Here is a 25630-nt window from a genome sequence, read left to right as displayed (position 1 = left end):
CATCGATGCGATAAAAAAATAAAATTGCATTAATAAACCATGAAATATTGAAAAAAAAACATAAATTCAATTATAAAGATTGGAAAATTCTTGAAACGGAAAAGAGAATTTTCTAGAAATTGTTAATATTCATAAGAAATGATGAAAAACATCTAAAATGATTTGAGTAAAAGTTATAGATCTATTTTGTGAATTCTAATAACTAATAATTCAATATTTGAGATGTAAGGACTAAGGAAAAATTAATTACAAAGTTCTAGTTTGATTTTGATATTCAAGATGATCAATATAAATACGCAAATTGTCTAAAAACAAATTTTGAAACAGTACAGACCTAAAATCAAGAACATTCAGAAACTTAAACAATAAAAATGTATAGCAAATTCAAATCGCTTAATTTGTTTTTATCAAAAAAAAGTGTCCCGCTTCCCCCTATTCGTTATACGGTGCTGGAACTTCTTTTTCCACCTTGCATATACCTTGGTAATGACGTACCTCCCACCTCATACCAAAGATATAATCACTCATGTCTAAGAAAACACTTTAAAAAATGTCCGGGATGGGACTTTGATATATTGTTTGTGTTGAAAACATCCAGAATTTGTTGTAACGTCTTGTCAAATGTACCCCCTCTGCATACCTATTAGGTTTCGGTTCGTATACCGGGCCACACAATAATATTCGCTTGTTGATAACAATTTTCGTTCTTCCAATATCAATTGCAGATTGTAAAAACCCTCGCCGACAATTTTGTTTGATCTACCATAGGCGTAGATACCTTATTCTATAAATTTATTATTTTTAAAATTCTTACGCCACGAAAATCATTATAAATTGGACAGATGCACTTGGAACTTGAAAAAAATCATCGTCAACTTGCTACAAGCTGAATATTAAATCATAAAACGTAAATAGACGAGTGAAATGTAAGGGCGTTTGGTTTAAACAGGGTACCAGACTTAAACTGAGCCCTTTTTTGTAACCCTATTAGACTTTTTCATTATTATCATTATTATATCTACCTAATTGTTCATTTGGTGTGTTTTTTCTTAATGATTTAATACATTTTCCCTGATTACCTTTTAAAGAACGGTAATATTTTAGAAACTTTTTGTTACAGGTTTCTGCAACTGATCCAGATTGTGGTGTAAACGCTATGGTAAATTACACCCTGGGTGATGGTAATACGAGAAATAAAGATTTTTCAGTTCGTTCCGAATCTGGAGAAATCTGCATCAGTTCTACTTTGGATTATGAAAAAAGAAATGTGTACGAATTTCCGGTGATCGCTACAGATCGGGGTGAGTTAAATTAAATAATTTACCGAACGAAATCTATTTTCTATCCCTCCAGAGCATTAAAACCCGTAAAATCTATTCGTGAAATAAATAGATCCTCAATAATAATTTTGAGTTTCACTAAACGTTGAGTTTTTCGCCCAACTATACGAGGATCCGGAACTACCACTCCCATTATTGGAAAATCTTCGACCAACGAGACATTTTTTCAAATCTGGGAACAGATAATTGTCCGAGGGGGCTAAATCTGGCAATTGGGATGCCGGGTGTGTGAGCTGGTGCGTGGTGTTGATAAAACAACACTTTGTGTACTTGTGTACTTTGTAATACATGAAGCAACTACCGCCATCTCTATATCATGCTCCATACTTCAGTTAGCCACCATGATTAACTGATTTGACATCGTCGGACTGACTTTTTGAAAGTATTTAGAAGATTACGCAAAACAAAAATAATGAGATTCGGAAATCAATGCCAAGGGGGAAAGTATGAATTTATGGTAAAGTTTCTGCGTTATGATCAATAATAGAGAAAGCAGGTGTACTGAAATTGAAGAAATGATAATTAATACAAATAGAAACTTCCATGCTCGTAGGAAATTGATGGAAAATGAACTACTGACAAAAAGAACGATGACACTAACAACAAACGATGAAGAAAAATAGACAGAAGACATAATTAACGAATTTAGTGTTGTAAACATCAAGAGGTTGAGCCTTGTATGAAAAAAACGCAGCAAATCTAATAAAAAATGCTTTGAAGATGTAGTAGATGATCTAAGAAGAGTAGGACTCATAAACTGGCAGGAAAAGACGGGAAATATCAAGTAAATAACCAAAATAATCAAAAAATATTCTAAACCATCGATGCATCATCTGTGGACGGGTATTCAAAACATTATTCTGATAGCTGTGGGGCATAATCTATCAGCTACTTATTTATGAAGTGCAAACAAAACAAAAGGTACAGATCACGATGTCATTCCTCACTATCGATATACCCACGATAACGTGCATCTTCACCATACCCAAACACCGACTCCAGCATCATTTTTATATAAATAAATAGAGATGGGATTGTTATTTTTTGTCGGTGTCTTTTGAAATCGATAGAAGCTTTTGGTTTGGACCACGTTATTAATTTCTCACAGATTACAGTGCCGTACTGAATATAATTATAAATTATAGGTCGAAATACACAGAACCGTACTAGGAAATATTTATTACTGATATGCATTAGCTTATTTTACAGTAAAACCAAAATAAAGATGATTTCGATACTTAGGCGTACCAAATTCGGTGCACATTCATTTTGAAGATATATTTTATGATGTAAAATCTACAAGCAGCTTTGAAATAATCTTCTAAACGATTTGGCACGACTTGTTTCGAGTTATTGACCAAAAAGAACGAGGATTTTAAATTAAAATTACTTTCGCGAATCTAGTATAGCCTGGTGAAGATAATAAGTCTTTGTTTGCGTCAATCTTTGGCTTAGATATTGGGAATATTCATTCTCTTAGGTTTTCACTTGAAAGAAAAAGGGTTTTTCCTTCTCGTCTTCCGCGACTTTCATATTCAGTTATTTCCGATCTGCGTCTGAAGATTCTTTATATTATAAAAATCAATGTGGATTATGGTACCACAGCTATGATTTTTGTGACATCTTTCATTGGAATAGTGACACTTGGCGCCTCAAGCCTTCACCTTCGAGAACGAAAACGTCAAGTTAAATTTTTTAGACGTATGGCACTATTGTAATAGAATGTGCTCTTCCTTGCTCAAGACAGACTTCATACCGATGTTCCTAATGACTTTATACGATGCTTTCCTTTGTTGAAAAATAGGGATATTTTGCGCTCTGATTCCAAAATTGGTTTACAAAAGAAAATTCACTTGAAGGACTTGAGTTTGTGACCGCCTGGTACCAAAAGAGACACGGCCAACATATTAAAATCTTTAAACCAACCAACCATCCAGTGTGTGTCTGATATCGGAGGGAATATTATAGCTTCCACAACGCCTATGGTATTCATTAAAGCACATCTTTTAGCCTTCAGGTCTTTCATCAATTCATCAATGGTTTGTGGTGTCCGTTTGAAAACGGCAGTTTTAGCCATGCCCCAGAGTGTGGGTATGGAGACTGTGAGGTGTGGAGACTGTGAAGGATAAGAAATAAATCAGTAAATCTTGGAACGAATCTGAAAATTTCCTTGAAAAAGTTGACAATCTGCAAGTTGCCCCGTCCTGCTGGACAAAATATCCAAATAAAGCCTGTGTAAAGTTTCTATGTGCAACTGTTGATTGAGCGCGATTTGGGTACCATTTCCTTCGATAAAATACTGAGCGTGTCCTGAAACATTCACTTTTGTACTACGCAAAGAAACATCTTGAGCCTTATTTGGTTTGGTAATTACCAGAAATCGATTTGCGCGATGATTTACAACGCCCAACAAATGGAAATGTGTTTTTCAAAAATCCTGACGCAATATGTCCCTCTTCTGCCATAATCTCGAAAATGTTATTGTTGATATAGTTGAATGAAATATAAAAATGCTCCTTCAGGATTCTTTGTTTTTAAACTACTATGAAACGCTGGCCTTGTCTAGGTGGCTTTCGGAATTTCTAAGATTATTGTTGTAGTTAACTGTCCTTGGACGTTCTGAATTATTAAACCGTTGGATGAATTGATCATACGCGTATCGCAGACTTACGTAGATCGATTCCGTATGCTATTAAACGCTATATGCGGCGTCCGACTTGAGCGTAAACGTTCCGATCGACGTCTGAACGCCGGGCACAGCGTCAACGGTCAATACATCTCATACGCTATGGACAGCGTCTCGACAAACAGTGCTTGCGTGATATATTAGTGATATATAGCTTATATTACTTTAAAAAGATACAGAAGACGACTGCATACAAAGAAAAACCAGAGTATCAAGGCACCGTTTGATTTATGAAAAGGATTTTTCCAAATTTTGATAATAAAACACTTAAAAAACAAAAATACTAAATGTATTACATATTTTCGTGTCAATCAAGATCAATTCAAACATATTGTAGAATTTGTGCGGGAATATATGATGCAACTGTCATCAAAAAGTCTATATTACCTGGAGATAAGTTGCCTGTCGATTTTATCGTATAATGTACAACAACATTGGACCGATTCAATCAATAAATCGTGATGACGTCAAATACGCCGTAATAGTACATCGTGACGCGGCGTACGGCGTGACGCTGTACGCAGCCGACGGCGTTTATAGGAAATCATAGCTTTAGACCGTAACTAATTTATTAATTAAGATAATCCTAATATTCGTTTATTTTTTAATTCTAGGAGGTCTAAGTACAACGGCAATGGTGAAAATCCAAATAACCGACGTCAACGACAACCACCCGATCTTCTACCCATCGGAATACAACGTTTCGCTTGGAGAAAATGGATCATCTTCATCGACTACGATACCGGTAGTAATAGTAGCAGCTACCGATTCCGATTCGGGTAAATTCGGTACTATAACCTATAAAATCGTATCGGGAAACGACGCCGGTGTATTTAGAATAGAAAAATCTACGGGGGAAATATTTATTAATAGACCTACGTTGTTATCGGCTAGAGGACAACCGTATCACAGATTGAACATCAGCGCCGTCGACGGGGGAAATTTGAAATCATTGAAAGACGCCGAGGTGTATATCAGCGTTATCGATTCCACTCAAAGACCACCGATTTTCGAACATCCCAGGTACATATATACGGTTAGTGAGAACGTTTGGAAAAATACAGTCATAGGGACCGTCAAAGCAACGGTATTCAATAACGGTAAGTGTGAATATTTCCCGATATTTCTGATTATCATGAAGATATTATTTGAAAAAGGGTTTAATGATTAGTTTTTACCTAAAATTCCACCATAATCAGTAATCGTTATGAATTGGGCACGAAAAGTTCAGGTGTGGTACCCTGTTTAAACCAAACGCCTTCACATTTCACTCGTCTATTTACGTTTTATAATTTAATATTCAGTTGTAGCAAGTTAACGAGGTATAATAATGATTTTTTTCTATTCTGATCAACAATGAACGTGATCCGGATTAGTTTTCGAACAATTAGTTCATATATTTAACGCAATTTACCCCAGGTGACAAAAATATCGTTGATATTGAAGTCGAACTTAATATTTGTTATAACTAAGGTGTAATGTATCTAAAAACAAAAATTTAAAGACCCAAATTGCTAAAAGTTTTTTTATGTGAAGTACAGGCGTTGAAATCTATAAGTAGATAATCAAATAAGCGTAAAGTCTCCAAGAATTATAGATCATAGGCGTATCACTAATCTAATTCATGAAAATATTAATTTCTTAGGTAAAAACTAGTTAATAGATCGGTTAAATTACGTAAGACAGTTTTAATTGTAGAAAAACAAAAGTTTTCATGGAAACAGTATAAAAGTTTGTGGAAATTTTACTATAAAACAAGATATAAATAGCAATTATTATTTTATGTTATCAAAACTAGAAAATCAAGTTCGTCTATGTTTCCTAAGTTATTGAAGGTCGAATTTTACGATAATTTTATTACTAATTTGCGGTTTTAATATCCATAAAATGCATTTAAATCGGTAAAAAAACAGTTTTAGCGTAGTTTTAAAGATTTAAGTTATTTCAGGGCCGGATTAAGCTAGGGGCTTGGGGGGGGCTATAGCCCCGGACCCATCATTTGGAAATCATTCTGTATTTTTTGATGTGTTGATACCACAAATCTAACGTATTGATATTAATTTGGGAATTTTTCCGAGTTTCCGAATTCCTTAAGGGGGCCCCGTCATTATTTTAGCCCCGGGCCTTATAAATCTTAATCCGGCACTGGGTTATTTATATACCGAGGTACTTCGAAAAATACGGAAACCGGGTCATTGAACTGTGAAATATTAGTACAGGAAAATTAGGGAAACTGTATTATTTTTAAGAAGCGATATCATGTCTGTAAAAAGAAAGATATTGGAATCCAATTATTTTTTTGGTTTGGTCGTAAAAAAAATGACATCGAAGTTGTAGGAAATCGAATGGTGTATAAAATTATTAAACAAAATTTCCAAATTCTCATTTTTAGTTTTTTAAAAATTGATAAAAACAAAAAAATTTATAGTTTTTTTCAAAATTCATTAATTATACACTTTCACGGTCACCTGGTTTTTTGGCTCTAGAAAATCGAAAAATGGATGGATTTTAATGATATTGGTCTCAAAGTGTTCCATTTTACGGCGGATTTATAAAAAAAAATATGAAAATTAAAAAAAATAAATATTTTTTACAGTTTCATGACTTTAAATGCAAAAAAATGACTTTCTACATATAATTCTTCGTAACTGTTTCTGACGTCGTGGAATCAAGTTCGTATATTTTTTTTCGCAATTTACATAAAAAAATAAATATTTTGGAAAAAAAAAGTTTTTCTACTATTTAAGGTGTAAAACTATTAAAAACCGCAAATTCAGCCACTACCCCCGTGTTTTTCATAAATTCGTCGTAAAATGGAACATTTTGAGACCAAAATTATAAAATTTATCTATTTTTCGATTTTTAATGGTCCAAAAACTATTAACATTGAAGAATATAGTACGAAACTATTCACGAAAATTGATTGTTTTTCATCGATTTCATTTTAAGCTATAAAAACTGAAAAAATCATTCTTTTTGGATTTTTTTTTAAATTGTTTATTAATGTATGTAGAATACAAAAAAAAATATAAGAACTTTATCTGATAATGAGATAAATATTTTGTTAAGGATTATTTTGCAAAACCGTTTTTTTTACGATTTAAAACAGTAAAACTATGAGAAATTTTCATTCCAGCTATTTCTACTAATTTTTTTTATAAATCCGCCGTAAAATGGAACATTTTGAGACCAAGATCATTAAAATCCATCCATTTTTCGATTTTCTACAGCCAAAAAACCAGGTGACTGTAAAAGTGTATAATTACCCAAAATACATAATAAAAAAATCTGTAATTTTATAATTTCGCGGTTTTTTGGTTCTTGAAAATCGAAAAATCATCCGATTTCAATGAATTTTTTTTGAAAATCTTCGTTTTTACGGAAAATATTATGGGAATAAAAAAAATTGAAAATTTATATTAATTTCAGGGCTTTAAATGTTCATGAAATTGCACTCATTCACGTATAATTGTCGATAACTTTTGTCCAAATAATCAAATGAAGTTGTTATATTTTTTTTTCATAACCTACACAAAAAAACAAAAAATTTATACAAAAATGTTGATTTATAATGTTTTTATAATTAAAAATCATAACAATTTCTCTTTTCTCACATATAATCGTTTGTACCTTTTTTATTAAATAATTATTAAAACTATATGAACAAAAACATTCTTAAATTCTTAAAATCACTTATTGTAATCAAGTGTCCAATATTAAATGTTTTCTTCTTTTTTTTTCTTCCATTTTCTGATTTGGTAATTGTCCTGTCCCTCGATGTACGTAGATTTCTTGCTTCAGTATTGAAATACTGAAAAATCGTGACCGCACGAATCCGAATAACTGCGCCAATTATATTTTCGATGTCCGAAAATGTATTTTTGAAAATTTATTAGTGAACAGAATTAATTTCACAAGCGAATTAACTGCAATTCATTACCAAGTGTGTACAACGATCCTATTTTTATATTAAAATAAATTTTGTCACATGTTTACAAAATATAATTCGTATTAGTTTTTAGAATATTCTAGATTTTTCTTCATGTAATTGCTCCATCCCTAAGAATGAAAAATAACGGTGATATTTTTCAGATCCTGTTCTATGGTTCCTCTTCTTTCTTCGAATTCATTTTCTTTTTTTTTTTTTTCTTCAATTTTCTGATTTAGTAATTGAAGTCCTGTCCCTCGATGTACGTAGATTTCTGGCTTCAGTATTGAAATACTTAAAAATCGTGACCGCACGAATCCGAATGACTGCGCCAGTTATATTATATGTTTACAAAATATGATCTTTTTCAAATTTTTTTTCCAAAATGCTTTTTTTGTGTAGATTAACAAAAAAAAATATGTAAACGACGTTTGATGCTTTGTAAAAAAGTTATTAACGATTATATGCGAAGAAGTGCGTTTTTTATGGCATTTAAAGTCGTAAAACTATATGAAATCTCCAGATGAGATATTTTTTTTTCATAAATCCGGCATAAAAACAAAGATTTTAAAAAAAAATTTCATCAAAATCGAATGATTTTTCGATTTTCTAGAGCCAAAAAACGATGGGACCGCTAAAGTATAAAATTACCAAAAAATCTTATATACATAACTTTCTTAAAGTGCGTTGACCTTTAGAAAACACAAAAATGCCATCATGGTCACATATATAGGACAAAAGGACAAATACTTAAAATATAGCAAACGACAAATCAGCCCAATAATTTAGTAGTTCGTAGAAATCACCTTCTAAAGTTCCTAAATTCAATATGCTGAAGCGTAAAATTCGTACAAAAAAAGAATCCATGCTGTTTATTAGTAAATTCATCAAATAATTTAATTCATCTCATAAATTCGTTCCTCAACGTAAAGAAACATCAAATTTTCCGCGAAGAGTTTCAAATTCTTCTTGCAAAAACGCCGTCCTTGAAATCAAGGAAAAAATCACAGGGTATCAGGTCACATGACCTTGTGGGTCACTCAACGAATCTTCACCCGCAGCCAAACTCCATTCTGGATGAAAATTGTCCATTAGCCAAAGTATATCTTCGAGTAGTTCCAGATGATTTTGCCCCAAAAAAGTACGGACCTACAAACACACTCCAGGCAAATTTAATTCTTCCTCAATGAAGACGTGAAGATTTTCGTCGAATCAGTACACGCAGTTATTTCGAATTCTTGAGCTGCGGATCATCCTGAATGCGTCCGAGGTACCACTCGCAAAATTTTAATGTGCGAATGAAGTTTTAATATTTTTCGAGCACGCATTTTCTACTTTTGTAATTGATTTGATAAAAATATCTGATTGTCCTGATTAATGTCGCGAGGATTCAGGTGTTTTTTCTTATATCCTTTGCACGAGAGTAAAAGAGATAGAACTTTTTAAGGAATTGTGAATCAGGATGAGAGATCTATTGGTTACAAAACGCAGAATTAGTTAAAAATGGGCACAGAAAACACCTCGCGGTTTTATAATAATTACATAAACTTTTTCTACAGTAATTTTAGACTTGTACAAAGTCCACTTCAATTTATTGTTGTAAGTGTATCAAACAACGACAAGAAGCGAAATAATCCACAAAATAAACATGAAATATTACTTTCTGAATGATTTATTTATAATATAGCCAATTATTAATTGCTGATAATAAATTACTTCCAAAGTAAAGTCCCGAAGATGTTTCACGTTGTTGTTGTTGATCAGCGATGTCCAATAAGTTCGATAAAGCTCCTCTTTGACCACCGAATCATTTTTTTCAAGTCTGGCAACAGATAATAATCCGAAGGGCCTAAATCTGGCGGATAGAGTGCTTGGAGTAGCTTTCCTTAATGAAACGTGACAATTTTTGCTTGATTTCTTCGATAAATCGTTGCAATATATTCACCGTTGTACAAAAAATGTTGTTTGTATTTCGTGTATAAAATTCGTTATTCCACGGCGAGGGAATTTTTAGCCTCAACCGGCGGTTAAATCAACCCAAGCATGTGCCTTTAAAAGAAAATTATTCATTAAAATATAATTATTGTTTTTTCTCGTTATAAATATTACGATTTTATGGAATACCGCAAATTTATCGCGAATATTCTTCCTCATGACCATTAGGTATTCCGAAATCATCGATAACGATCTTCAAATACATTTCATCGGTAGTCTTCTTCAAAAATACGCAAGTAGCAGACAACCGCATCGCTTTTAATGTGACTTGCCGCTTGTCAACTTCCCCGTCTCTTCTGCTCCGCTCCCCTTCTTCTTCGCGAAGCTTGACAAGCACTGACGACCCGTTTGGTGAGCTTTTGGGGGTTTGAAACAACAAACCAACTTTTCACCACGGCCATAAATCTTCGTTCGGTGACAGCCGGTCTGCGATTTTCAATAGGTTGTTGCTACAATCGAAAAATTCACTAAAACTGGGATATTTAACGGAAATTAGTTTCGAGAAATATTTTTTTATTAAAAAATAGCGATTTTTTTTCCATTATTTCACTATTCCTTACGATTCCTCTGCTGTTCTTATCTTCAATTAACAGTTGAAGAAATTGATATTTCGTATTTTGAATTACATACTCTAAGTATGCCGTTTTCCTTTTTTTTTTTAAATAATTTCAAAGAATTCTCGTTGTTTGTTATCACGTCTTAATATCTTTTCATTTTAATTCCATCAATATCCAACCTTCCATAGCATAGAGCAAAACCAAAGACATTTGATGGACCTTAATAATACATTAAGGTCAAAGTCGTAATAGTTAAACACTGTTGGGCTTATTTGATGCCTAAATAATTAAGTATTTCCAAAAATGTATTATCACAAATATTGAAAATAGGAAATTGAAAAAAAACTTCCTTGAAATATCTCGATTTGAAGTTCAGTACCTTGGAACGTCATTGTAGGCGTTAAACGCGTTTTTGGGGGTCTTAATGTCGGAGTTTGGGGTTCTATTTGGTATCTAATTTCCAGGGTAGATTTTTTGGAAAGTCAAACATTAAAATTTGGAGGAATGAGTATTATAGAAGCTTAAATTTATGCATATAATCTGTTCCTCCAGATTAATATTGGTTTTAAACAACTATTCCCAAAAACTTTTCAATATTTTCCACATTTTTTCATAAAATTTCGATTGTTCAAAGCCCCCATTTTATCTCTAACATCTTCACCTATTTCATCTTCTTTTTTCTCGTCAACTAATCTTATAATAGTACTGGTAATGATGATTTTCCAATCAAAACAACTTCCGCTCGAAAGTACGTTTCCATTTGAGTACTAGCTACAGATATTCAAGAGTTTACCACATCATCTTCTAGTGTATTCGATAATTTTAGATGAGAAGTGTCAAAAATACCTTTTTGGCAAAGAAAGTAAAACCCAAATTATGGTTTGGATATGTTACGAAGAATGGGAGAAAACAAAAGGTTTAGAAGCAAAAAACAAACAAAAACGAAGACCACGAAGCAAGAAAAGAGAAAATTGAGATTTAAATATTAAATGGAATGGGATAAGAAAAGAACGGAGGATCGAAGGGGCTGGAAAAAAAGCTTAGGATTAACTAAATAGTACCCAAGGATATCCCACGAAAAGTTTTTATCCAACTACTTAAACTGGATTATGAGAAAGTCTTACAAGAATTGGTGAGTGATAGCTACAGGATCTAGCTCCTTTGGGTGCGGGGCAACAAGGACAACGACAACGACCAAGATCACCAGGATCATCACATCTACCAATGGGCCTAGAGCACATTCAAAGTCATTTAGGACACCATCTCCATGCTATAGGTATCACAGATTTAGTTGGTGCGCGGAGAAGGACGAAACCGCAGACCACGTCATCTGTGATTGTCCAGCATTGCCACGGACGCGGTTCAAACACTTGGATAAGGCCCGTCGAATGTCTAGTGACGTCGAACCTTTGGTAATTTCTCGAAAAGTTTTCATCATTGTTGTTTCCAACTACTTAAGCTGGATTATAAGAAAGTCTTACAAGAATTGGTGAGTGATAGCTACAGGATCTAGCTCCTTTGGGTGCGGGGCATCAAGGGCAACGACGAGGATCATCACATCTACCAACGGGCCTAGAGCCCATTCAAAGTCATTTAGGACACCATCTCCATGCTATAGGTATCACAGATTTAGTTGGTGCGTGGAGAAGGATGAAACCGCAGACCACGTCATCTGTGATTGTCCACCAGCATTCACTAACACTTGGATAATACTCACAGAATGTCTAGAGTCGTCAAAAGTTTCAAACTTTTGGTAATTTCATGTGATTAACGTTCCTTGGGGGCCAATTATCCTATTAATCAACCAGATGTTCAAATTAGCTCAAAAATGTTTAGGAGTATAGAATGTGGATTTCTAAAAACATATTTCCAGAAAAACAACTCTGTTTAAAACATTTACGTTGAATAAGACGACAGTTTTTAATTGTTTGGTTGCATTTTAAGAGAAACAAGTTTATATAAAAGTCATTTATGTTTTATAAATGGCGTCATAATTCTCGATGTGTTAATAGTGATTGTAATCTTCATGGTGAATTTTACTACCATAATAACTATAAAACGGCCCAAAGTAATTGCGTTTCTTCTGTTTTTCCTTTTAAAATTGATATTACATACTTTCAACTAGGTCTTAGGCTACGTTTTCATTACATTCAATCTCCTCATTTTAGATAATAAAATTATTTTCGTATAAATTTCGGTGTTAGAATTGATGGTGTCGTGTGTGAACCTATTGAGAGCCACTGATTTTCGCAATCGTCTACCAAAAATTCATTCCTATTGAATTGCGTTTACCGGACGCAACGAAGGCCCTTCTCGAATACAATGGCCATCTCTTCACTTACTACCGAAATGTCGTTCGAGACATACACACACAGACATACATAGCCATCTGTAAAAATAATTGCCCCTCGACGCTTCAGGTACGGATTCAAAAAAAATTTGTTGCACTTGACCATTATTTCGGTCACAGATTATGAATAAATAATAAGTATTCGAAAGCTCGGAATATATTAGAGTTAGTACACTTTGGTGTTTAATTTTGCCACAATCCCACTACGATAACGCTCATAATCTAGCAAAAACTTGACATATTTATATGAATATGTAATATAAAATTTGTATCTAGGTTTTACTTGTCCTCTATTACCAAATCGAGCTAGGAATTGTTTTTTCCCTGGTGGTGGATGCCACCCTTTCTCAGGGGGATGCAATTTTTCATAAAAAAATAATTACGGATATCGGTAAACTGGATAATTCTACGCAACTTTTGATCCATGAAGTTTTTTATGAAAGTCAATACTTTTCGACTTATTCGCGAGTGAAATTGTCGGTTTTCTGGCAAAAAAACACGTTTTCTGACGGTTTTTTTTTATTGTCGAGAGCTAATTGGTGAAATGGAAGTTAACGTACAATAATCAAAAGCCAGTTTTTCGTAAAAAAACATCAAACTCACAGAACCTTTTTTTACAGTACTTGGAAAAACTTTGTTTTTGGTTTTTCATAAAAAAATCGGACTTGAAGTGAGAAAATAATTTCGCAACTTGGGGAAAAATCGTATTTACATCAAAACAATTCAAAAATTATTAACGATGCAACCATTATTTCGGTCTCAGATTACGAATAAATAATAAGTATTCGAAAGCTCGGAATATATTAGAGTTAGTACACTTTGGTGTTTAATTTTACCACAATCCCACTAAGAAAACGCTCTTAATCTGTAATATAAAATTTGGATCTTGGTTTTACTTGTCCTCTATTACAAAATCCAGCTAGGGATTGCTTTCTCCCTGGTGGTGGATGCAATTTTTCATAAAAAAATAATTACGGATATCGATAAACTGGATAATTCTACGCAACTTTTGATCCATGAAATTTTTTATGAAAGTCAATACTTTTCGACTTATTCGCGAGTGAAATTGTCGGTTTTCTGGCAAAAAAACACGTTTTCTGATGGTTTTTTTTTTATTGTCGAGAGCTGATTGGTTACGTTAGGTCAAATCCTGAAATGGAAGTTTTTCGTGAAAAACATCAAACTCACAGAACCTTCTTTTACAGTACTTGGAAAAACTTTTTTTTGGTTTTTCATGAAAAAATTGAACTTGAAGTGAGAAAATAATTTCGCAACTTGGGGAAAAATCGTATTTTCATCAAAACAATTCAAAAATTATTAACGATGCGCAAAATTTAGTGGAAAACAATATTATCTTTCCTAAAAATTTTGATAAGTTATGGCCGTTTTTAAAAACTGCCTAACGACATCAAAGGGTTCAAGCCAAAGCGCTTCTCAAAGGACATCGGAACTTTTTTTAGCATAAAAAATAAAGTATGAGAAAAAAATGTATTAAAAAACTTGTTTTTCAGTATATATGAAGTATATTTTATTCGCTGTTTAGTTCAATTTGCAATTTGAAGCCCGTCTTTAATATGTACAGATGTGTTGATGATTGCATATCGATCTAGCATTGCGCGCTTACGTATCTCGTAACACTAACTCCATCTTTCTTAATCTCATGCAAAAAGAAATTCTAGCGAATCTAATCAGCCAAAAAAGTCAGCTAAAGAAAATGTGTTAATAAATTGAGGTTTTTAAATCGAAATCCGTCCCTGTGTACCTTTTCGCAGTTGTTCTTTCTTTCTGAACTTGTCATCTTATGAACGTGAATCCGTTTTGCCTAAATGCTAATAAGGCCCTATACAATTGGCAACACAAAAAAAAACTATCAAGCTATTTATTACCACGTTATTTGATTTAATTAGTATGCTTGGGTATTATGTTCGTTCTGGGTGTACAGAGCGAATGTTTAAAAAAATTATTTGTTTCATCAATTGATTAATTTTTAGTTAAATACTTATAAGTCTTCATTGATTGTCAAAATATTCTCCATTAAGATCAATGTCGAATTTTATGATGACAATGACAGATTTGACATATTCAAATCAGTGTTGCCATATATCAAAAATTAATGCCTAACCTACGACATTGTAACACCTACTTTTTCTACAATTTTTTTCTCTTATTTATAAAAAAATTAACGCGTAGTATCGAAATATAATCAGAATATTATAAAAAAAACATCTTACTTGCTTGGTAGAGACTGAATTTCTAAAAAAGAAGTCTTGGCCTCCATTCTACATAGTCTAGTTAATTAAGGCAAGGTCGAATTGACAAGAAAGAAGAAGACAAGCGAATTTACGAGTTGGACAAACAAAGGTGACGATGCGAATGAGCATCCGATTCAAACGACGAAACTTTTAAATTTGTGTGGGAAACAATCGCCGTTAATTGAACGAATCAATGTCATCTTGTAACGTATGAAGGCTTCATTATCTTCTATCTCCGTATTTATATTTAATGCTTATTGTTTTTTTTTGTGTTGCGGAGAACGTTGAATAATTTGAGTTAATGATGTCGAGCTCCGTGCGATGTCAACGAGAATTATTTTAAATACTTAATAATCGATATCAACTTCATATTAAGGAAGTTCGTTCTGGCGACTTTCACGTCAAATATTTAAAATCAAATATTTAAAGTCAAATATCTAAATTCTCTTTCTCTGCTTGGTTAAGAATCCACGTTTCGACTTCGTACCAGGATGGTCCCAGAAATCGTCGTCATGAGTTCGTGTGATACTCGCAGTTGATGGTTTTACCTTTTTCAATCTAGTCAATGAAAATTATTCCACGCGCATCCCAAGAAACGGTCTTTGCCTTCTTTCGAACCAAGTCCTCCCTTTTCAATCGATTGTTTTTATTTCGTCGTTCCAAATCTGGACTATACGGTGGTTGAGGATGCAATTCGAAGGGTAATTCGTTCAATTTAAACATCGTTGTCATCGACTTGTGAATCGGTGGATTGTCTTGGCGAAACAGTCCAACACATGAGGCCGTTTTTCCTCGATGTTTGCATTCAAACGATCCAACAACTCTCTGTAGTATTCTCTATTGATTATCTCTCCCTTTTTGAGATAGTAAATGAACAATATTCCATGCGTACCCCAAAATACCGAAGCCATTAACTCCCCAGCTTACTGTTGTACCTTTGGACGCTTCGCCGGATGAAGTCCATTCAGATGATGATCGTTTTGATCCCAGATTGAAGTGATGGATCCATGTTTCATCCAATGTCACATATCGACGCAAAAATCTGATTTATAACGTGTAAGCATGGCCAAACACTGCTCTGCATCATCAACATCATGCAATTTTAATTTACGAGTAGATATAACCAATTTGTGGACTTTTTGATGTTTTCTGGAGTAATCATCTCAATTGGACGACCAGAACGTTCACCATCCTCGGTGTCTGTACGACCACGTTTAAATTCAGCAAACAAATAATTCTTCTCGATCGAGCTGAGTCCGGATAACACTTTTGAAGCCATTGCTGAGCTTGTACAGAATTTTTTTATCAAGAATCATCAAGAAGTTTAGGATCAATCCATTATTTTGAAATTAATCACTTTTCCTGACTAATCGAAATGCTGGTTGGATTCGACAATTGCAGTGCCATCTGTGTGTCATTCACTCGACTTATTGAGTGATGTATTTCGATCTCAATTCCTTTTCGTTTATCTGCCTCTTCGCGTCTTCTGCGTTATTCTTCTTTGCTGTTTAAACTGTTTTTGTCGTTATCTGTAATATTTTTTGTTTTGCTTTTAATTTCTTCTTTATATTTAGCATCCAATCGTCCTTTTAGCCTGTTTTAGTTTCTGCGGTTTACCTTCCACGATTGAATTTTAATATTTTTGTTAAAGTTCCGGTTAAAAAACTAATTTCGTTTGAAGAAAACTGATTATTTTTTTTTTGTTCCAGTTGGCAGATCCAACGTGAGATATTCCATTTACTCCGGGGATCCAGACGGTTTGTTCAGCATAGATAGTTTGACGGGCGTCATAGCTACTGCGTCAAATTTAGATCACGAAACCAAATCTAGTGTTCTATTGAACGTCCAAGCAACCAGTGGAGAACCACCAGTATACGGACACACCCAGGTATTTATACAGTAACTGTAATCGCGGTCTTACAGTCTTGAAACCGAGATCAACTTCTACACAGCGACGTAGTTCTCATACTGTCCAGGTTTTAAGTTTTCTCGAAATAACCAAAGCGCGGCGCTGCTATCTAGGGATGGGGGAGTTACTTGGTAGTCCAGTGAGATTAACCATTCCCTCTACTCACGTTTCAAGACCTGTGATTGTGATACATTTTGACTATACACTATACATAGTGGCTCTAAACTAATTTGTTTCATTTTCATTTGTTATTTTAGGTGAATATAGAGATAGAAGACGTAAACGACAACGCTCCCGAATTCGATTCGTCGATAGTTCGTATTTCGGTACCGGAAAACGTCGAAATAGGTTCCCCTCTATATTCAGCCCACGCCAAAGATAAAGATTCCGGAAGTAATGGAATAGTTAATTACAAAATTATCAACAATCCTTACAGCGGTTTATTTAAAGTCGATACCAAGAACGGAGATTTAACCATTACCAGACGTTTGGATTACGAAACGTCGCAAAGACACAGCTTGGTGATAACTGCTACTGATAACGGTGCTCCATCTCTATCTTCCAACTTAACTGTATTGGTTGAGGTGCAAGACGTTAACGATAATGCTCCGGTATTTGAAAGGAACGAATATTCTTTGAGCATATTGGAATCGCTCGCAATTAATACTCAGGTAAGTTATAAAATTAGACAGGTTCATATGCATCAATGCACTTTTGTAACAAAAGTTTCCAAAGCTTAAAGATCCCAAAAAAGGTCAAAAAATGAACAGGAATCACACGTTGTCGAATCAGGAGACTTGTATGGACGTAAAATGACTGTTACCTTTACCAGAAATTACCTGGGATCGAATCAGGAGACTAGTATGGATATTACGTTTACCAGAAAGTATACATGGTTCAATCTGTAGAATAGAGTGGACGTTGAACATTATTGTTTACAAATATAGGAAAAATAATCAAAGAGATTATGGAAAACGTAACCAAGAAGCATGTAGAAGTAGAATTATGACACAAATTGGAAAAATGAACGTGCTAATAAAGATGAATGGTATCCAAGATAAGATGATTCAAAATACAAGCAGGTTGAAGATGATTATAGATTATAAGAAAAAAAAAAAGAACTGGAAGGAAAAAGAAAAGACCGGACGTGGCAGGATACAGATAGATGAAGTGATTTGAAAAACCGAAATTTCGCCACACGAGTCTCTTAAACTCATTGGTTACGACCATAACGAAGATATTACCGAATTTACTGATAAAGAAGAAGAAAAAAATGAAAATAAAAGTGAAAAAACATTAGTTTGAATGGAAAAATTGATAGGAGAGATGCACGAGGAACCGGAATCGCCCTCAGACACCTAAAAAAGGAAAATTGAAGAAGCTAATTCAACAGGTGATGTTAGAAAAGAAAACAACCCTCTAGTTAATCTGTGGGGGTGAAAATTTATGCTACTATCCACTAAAAACTACTCTATCTTCTCTACGCTTTACAATCAACCTTCGGAATAATCAACAAATTGGATACTACAGAGAAATTTGAGTTTCTAATCTTCTACTCTATACAAACATTACTCTCTGTATTTTCCAGGATTCCTTCAACTATGTACGGTATTTCAGATCTGTCTACATCGAAGCATCAACCTTTTTAAGATCTCCTTTGTTATTTGGACGTAAATTTATCGTTTTTATCTAATAATCTTCATGCCTGTTCCGTCCACTGATTTTCCAATTCTATTTTGTATCTACTCCGAAGTTTCCATGCGTTATATTAATTAGAAATTTGTTTTTCTTTGCTAGGAGTCATCAGTCATGTTTTACGTTCTGTAGTAGTTTCCTGGTCCATGTACCAATTTGCTGTAACTGTTTATTGATCCTCAAGCTGAATTCCTTTCACTAATCCTTACTTCCGAAGAAAACTCTGCGTACTTAACATCCTTGTTGGTGAATATTCGCCGGATTTCCTAGTTTCTGACTTGTGGAAGCCCTTAAGCGTATGTGGTACTCAACGAGTAATTTTTTTTCTCTTGAAATGACTTAGATCAAACGTGTTCCTCTCTCAATGCTTCCGACACGTGTCTAATCACCAATCTGTATACATCTTTCGACTTAGTTAAACCAGCTAAACACAATTTGCTTCTGAAGGAATTTTATCATCAAATTCGTTCTAAACTTCGTCAAATCGAAGTAGATATTCGATGGCGAGTGTACTTTGAGAATGATTCTTGGTTTAAGCGTCAGCATTTTGAAAAAACCTAAGTAAGCATCTGAAATTTCGGAAAATCACGTTTGAATTTCTAGTTTTCTTTAACACGAAACAACCAGATTTTGCTACGTAGAGGAACAGCCACAATATGTAAAATCTGCTCCATTATCAAATTTTGTACACATAATGGAAGTTTGTAATCAAATTCTTCAAGTTTTGTATAGTTTTGATCATTTTTTTCAAGGTAAAGTTACACGTGAAACAAATTCAAAAACCGAGTATCTTCTTATATACCCCCTGTATAGGAATCAGCCGCGCTTTACGGTATTTCATAGTTTTCCGTTTCCTTTATAATAATTTTATAATTGGAAAGACGGTATCTATTCTTTATTTATATTTTACTAACCTCATTCTCGTCACATCAATCATTCCGGATTTTTGTATTTTTCTCGTCGAATTTCTAGAAAAAAATGTTTCCTCTATTTATGGGAAACAATTCTAAATAGGTAGGTTCTTTTTTGTGAAATGAGTTGCAAAAAAAATTACCGCGTTCACGGTACGGCAGTGAAAGAATCCAACCGTGTCAAACTTATATAAAGTAGCATACGTTCGATTTGTTATACTTTTTTTTGTATTTTTAAATCAATTACTCATTAGAAACGACGTTATTCGATGGAATGTTAGTTATTCTGTCAAATCACGTCATGGAAGACTCTAGATTTTTTTTACAAAAACCTCTATAATAATTTGTAACGTTAAAATACTTGGATTCCAATTACAAAATAGTTTGTAACTAATCCAGGATCGTCGCAATATACATGTAAATAGATTACGAATCCAATTAAATATTTTAGAACCATAGAATATCTAAATGGTTGGTCTCTCTTACAAACGAGACCAACGATTACCTACACTACACGTCAATTGTTCTATGTTCTGGATAATGAAAGGTGACAGATGACAAGTAAGAGCGTTAACCTTTGCAAATTTTATGTGAAAAGGATTAGGAATAAATCAAAACAGACTTTTTTATTTTGATGTGTTGTAAAAACAATAATTTCATTATAAAAATATAAAAAAAACTTGTAAGAGGCTATAACCAGGGCAGCCTTAATAGAATCTAAAATAAAATATGCATTTATTGGTTCTAATTGAATCAATTATGTGGTGTTCTTAAATGTTAATTAAACTTCATATTTTTTCTATTTTGGGCCCTTTATTTCTTAAAACTATGCATTAAACACAAAAACAACGAAACAAAAATTTTAAATACAATTTAAATCGCGCGGTTATAATTTTTTTAAACTGTGTAAAATGTATGTAAAATTTTATAATACCTAATATTCCGTGAGACGGGAACATTACAATTCTTATTTTACTACTTATTAGTGGTAAATAGTAGTAGTAAATTTTGAATGTCGAGGCCATAGAAGTTTGCTAGAAATGGAAGTTGGTTAGTCATTCTGATTTTAAATTTGTAAATTATGACACTTCAGGGACCTTAACTGAGGGTCTCAGCAGTAATAAATCATTAAAACTTTCGTATTTTTTTTATTTGTTTGTTAATAATTGCTGCTGTAAAGTACCAGGTACTATTTAGACATAAATTATTTTTGGGTTCCAGCTAGAACTCTTCAAATTCGTCATTGTTATTTCAATTTCTAGTACCTATATATGTTCAAATTTCATTTCTATAACAAATATTTTTATTTGTGTGCTGCCCTGATTATGGTAACATATTTACCGAAACGTCAAGACACCCAATTACGTTACTTTTGTAAAAAACATAAATAACTCTGCAAAAACTCAGCTCTCTGGATTGTTTAACTTATTCACCCAGTATATAGATAATTCTATCAAAATACTTTCGTTAAATATGTCGATGTTAACCATATAAATAAAATACAAACAATTAAAAACTTTCTCTTCTAATTACCAATTCGAAGAAAGACCGACCTTTGGAATATTAGTCATAACGATTATCTCCATTTTGATTTGATTCATATAGATATTGCTGCTGACGTATTAGTCACGTGATGGAAGATCTATACCGTTTCTAGTTTATCTATTTTCATAAATATATAGTTAGGGAAATAATTATACGCATTCTCAAGATTTTGTATTGAAAATATTTGACTTAGTAAAATTTGTTTTTACTGTCGCATTCACTTAATATACATACAATCTACTTTCTTTGATTACATATCTTGCCAGTTTATATGTATATATGGTTATTAGTAGTAGATTCATTTTAAATATTTTTATATTTTTTTCTGTGTATATTCAGATACGATTATCTTGCAGCAGATTAAATTAAAAGACGATGACAAAGCTATTATTTAATATCGAAGTAGGTGCATCAAAAAACGTCCAAATAATAAGGCAAATATCCTCTGATACTTCACGAATTTACATAAGTCTACTAAAATCCCGCAAAACAAACAATGGTCTATTGTTTCTTAACGCCTATTGTTGCCGATGTTATTTTTTATTTTTATTACAATTTTTATATGCGGATAATGAGAGGTTTTGCTAAGAATTTCCTGGCTTTTAGCTTCTTCGAAATCAATACGACCTTGTTACAATTGAAATGAAATTTGTTCTTCAACCTTTGAATGATAAAGTCTAAAAATATAACCGAAGATACAAAACACATGGGGATATCGCGTACATAACCTATAAAAGTTGCGTGTTGATAGCGTGGCGGTTATACTGTGAAATCTAATAGAATAGTTTGTATAATAAATAAATAATATATTGAATATTTTATGGAGGAAGTAATTATTTGTTAATCACACGTGCATAATTATTCGTAAAATTATCCATTAAATAATTAGGTATAGATACAGGAACTTAGTTGGAGGTGGTATTTTCCACGCAGTTTCGAAATACCATCTAATTTTCGTCAATTTGAAAAACGCAAAGCATTTATGACCGTAATCGGTTCTGATTACAACTGACTACATGTAATTTATTGGTCATATAAAACGATTTTTTTTTATTAGTAAACTTTGTTTAATAATCTTATTCAAGTTCAATGCCCCCAAAGTATATTCATTAAATGGTGAAGTTGTGAGAGTTTTTGCTTAAACATGACTTACGAGAATATAATCAACATTACAAAAGCATTACAGCTCGAAAAATAACAGTTTTTTATTATTTTTTTGTTTCATACAGTAGAATTTTAATCAATAAAAGATATTTTACAGTGGGCATTTTTTACTTTAAAGTTATGATATTAGGATAACTTGAATTGTTTTCATTTCAATATAGTAATAATATTTATTCTAAAGTTAAAATATGATTATGACAATTCTTAGGTACTTACATCAAATTTTCTCAAATATAAATTGAAGTTGTAGTTTTTCATATGTTTTCATGTTGTTACTATTAGTCCCAGGGCACTATACACCAATTATTTGTTAATTTTTTCAATGTTTATAACACAAAAACAAATAAAACACTAAGGAAAGCCGTTAACTGTTTACAAACTCACTATTTACTACCCTCAATTTACCGCCATTTTGGTAAGAAGCGTTTTAGCGGGAAGTTACAACCAATAGTTTAAAACTTGATTTTAAATGTTATAATAATTTTAAAAAACTACTATAATAATTTTGTAAGTCAAATTGGAGGTATATATTATTTCAAAATTTTAAATTTGTCAAATACTCTTAGCTTCAGATACAATTGCGGTGAAAATAACTTTTTCCCTCCTGTGAATATTCATCTTTTTACAAAGTATTTGTTCGTAAAATTCGTTAAATTCAAATACTGGCAATTAAAGTACGTAATGGTAGAGCAATTAAGTGAGTAAACAATTGATATATTGTTAAGAAACGTGATAATTCTTACAATAACTAAAAGTCTAGATGTGTTGGAATGTAAAAAGTGTTGTCTGAATCTAAATAGAGTGGGCGTGTTTGTTGTTAATGTTTACGCGAAAACAAATTAATGCTTCGACATTTATTAATTTTAAATAATGAACGTTGTGGTTACCAACCGCACTTGTTTACGAATTAACTGAATAATAATATAATAAACAACTGCCGAGAATAAATAGTTGCATACATACCAGGCGTTACTAATAAGCAAACAAATTAGTTCCAAAGTAACAATCTTAAATAATTAGAATAAGAAGAAGAAGATAATTTCAAAAAATTTATTTGGGTTTGTGGGATAATTATTTTAAAAAACTGTGGTAATTAATATATTACTAGTGAATATCGATCATTCTAGATTTATTGATTTTTTCTAATTATTGTAGATACTTCAGCTTACAGCCATTGATGCCGATAGCGGAAACAATGCAAGAATAACGTACAGACTTATAACTTCGAATTCATCTCATGATACTGATAATCAAGAAATTTTCGGAATTTTTCCCAATAACGGTTGGATTTATCTGCGCGCTCCTTTAGATAGAGAAACAAAAGATAAATACGTTTTGACCGGTGAGTGCAATAATAATAATTTATAAAACTCTCTGTTACCAACTATTGTTGTATTTTTTTTCAGTTGCTGCAACTGATAATGGTACTCCGTCAGAAACAACCACTACAAAGGTGCTACTAGAAATCCTTGATGCTAATGATAACGATCCAGTTTTTGGAAACGATTCGTACGAATTCAGTATAGAGGAAAATTTAGGAAGAGGCACTTTAGTTGGGAAAGTGTCGGCCACGGACGCGGATATAGGACAAAACGCTGCAATCAGATACAGCTTGATACCATCAAATAGCAGCTTTCAAATCAATCAAATCAGCGGTAAGTTATCTCAAATAGGATATTTTAAAAAAGTCAATTAAGCAAAAATTTTAACTGTAACATTTTTTAATTGCAATATTTATTGTTTTAATTGAAAAGTCAACTGCAAAATTGAATGTTTTACATATAAAACACAGTGTTCCATCTGAAACATTGAAAAAGTTTCCTATTTAAACAAAAATCAATTGTTCCAGCTGCAAAATCAGATATATAGCAAAGAAACAAACTGTCTCCACTATTCTGACTATAACATTGAAAATAATTTCAATTACTGTTTGAAAGTTAATAATAACAAATGCAAAATGAGCCGTTTCACCCGCAAAATTCGCTGTTTCAACTGTTCCAACAGTAATACTAAAAATTCTAGCTGAAGAAATAACTTTTCTTGCTAATATTTTCAAAAATCATAAATCAATTGTTCCATCTGCAAAATGTAGTGTTCCAACTGAGTTGTTACAGCTGCAAAGAGTTGACTGTTCCAACTGTAATATTGAATATTCCAACTGCTCCAATTATAACATCGCATACTGAGTCATCTTCAATAAATAATAATCTTGATTTTGAATATCATAAATCTATTGTTTCACCCGCAAACTGTTCCAAGCGCAAAATGAGTTATTTCATTGCAAAAATTACTGTTTCAACTGCAATATTGGATATTCTGACTATAACATTGAAAATTCTAACTGTAAAACTGCCGTTTCAAGTAATTTCATCTAATGTTTGAAAGTGAATAACAACAAATACAAAATAGACTATTTCACCTGCAAAATTGATTGCCGTAACTGTTCCAACAATAACAATAAAAATTCTAGCTGAATAATTGACTGTTTCAATTGCTAAAGTGAAAGTACTATATTCAAAAATCAAAAACAGTTGTTCCACCTGCAAAATAGAGTGTCCCATCTCCAAAATGAGTTGTTTCCCTGCAATATTGACTGTTTCAACTGTATACTTTTTGAAATAAATTGCAATCAATTATTTTTTGAAATTAAATTATACTTTCAATTCAATCATCACCAATTAATTGTTCCACATGCAATCTTGAGTATTACGACTGCAAAATTTAGTGTTTATGCATAAATCTGACAGTTCCATCTGCAAAATTCAATGTATCGTTTCTTAAAACGCTTTATCCCTATCTAGTACTTCAAATTGAATCAATTTGAACATAATAAATCAACTGAACCACCTGCAAATGCAGTGACTCAATTGCAAAGTTGATTGTTTCAACTGTATAATTTTTGAAATTCATTGCTATCAATTATTTTTTGAAAATAAATGATACTTTCAATTCAATTATCACCAATTAATTGTTCCGCACGCAACATTAAGTATTCTAACTGCAAAATTTATTGTTTTAGGTAGAAATTTGACTGTTCCGTCTGCAAACTTCAATGTATCGTTTCTTAAAACGCTTTATTCCTATTTAGTACTTCAAATTGAATCAAACTTATCATTTTGAACATAATTAATCAATTGTTCCACCTGCAAAATGCAGTGTTTTAACTGCAAAATTGATTGTTTATGTATAAAACCATACTCTAAAATAAACAACCATCATTTGAAAGTGTTTTCTTATTAAAAATAGTGCGTTTCATCTATAGTATAATGAAAAATAACATTGTTGAGATGAAAAATAT

At 32.5% G+C, this 25630-nt stretch overlaps 1 protein-coding gene and 1 long non-coding RNA gene across 2 annotated transcripts in view; one reads left to right on the top strand and one right to left on the bottom strand.

The window, feature by feature from the left end:
• The window catches only part of LOC130444609 (uncharacterized), a 47395-nt gene that overhangs the window by 21151 nt on the left and 614 nt on the right, over nt 1-25630 (bottom strand). The gene's annotated exons all lie outside the window — the stretch shown is intronic.
• The window catches only part of LOC130444592 (protein dachsous), a 41096-nt gene continuing 20048 nt past the window's right edge, over nt 4583-25630 (top strand). The window contains exons 1-5 of the mRNA XM_056779823.1: nt 4583-5126; nt 16818-16996; nt 17275-17688; nt 23488-23674; nt 23739-23987. Of these exons, the coding sequence (XP_056635801.1) occupies nt 4661-5126; nt 16818-16996; nt 17275-17688; nt 23488-23674; nt 23739-23987 (1495 nt within the window). The 5' untranslated portion in view covers nt 4583-4660. The remainder of the gene's footprint in view (nt 5127-16817; nt 16997-17274; nt 17689-23487; nt 23675-23738; nt 23988-25630) is intronic.

Source organism: Diorhabda sublineata, chromosome 1 (assembly GCF_026230105.1).
Source record: "Diorhabda sublineata isolate icDioSubl1.1 chromosome 1, icDioSubl1.1, whole genome shotgun sequence".
Lineage (NCBI taxonomy): Eukaryota > Metazoa > Arthropoda > Insecta > Coleoptera > Chrysomelidae > Diorhabda > Diorhabda sublineata.
This window is presented reverse-complemented; position numbering and strand designations above follow the sequence as displayed.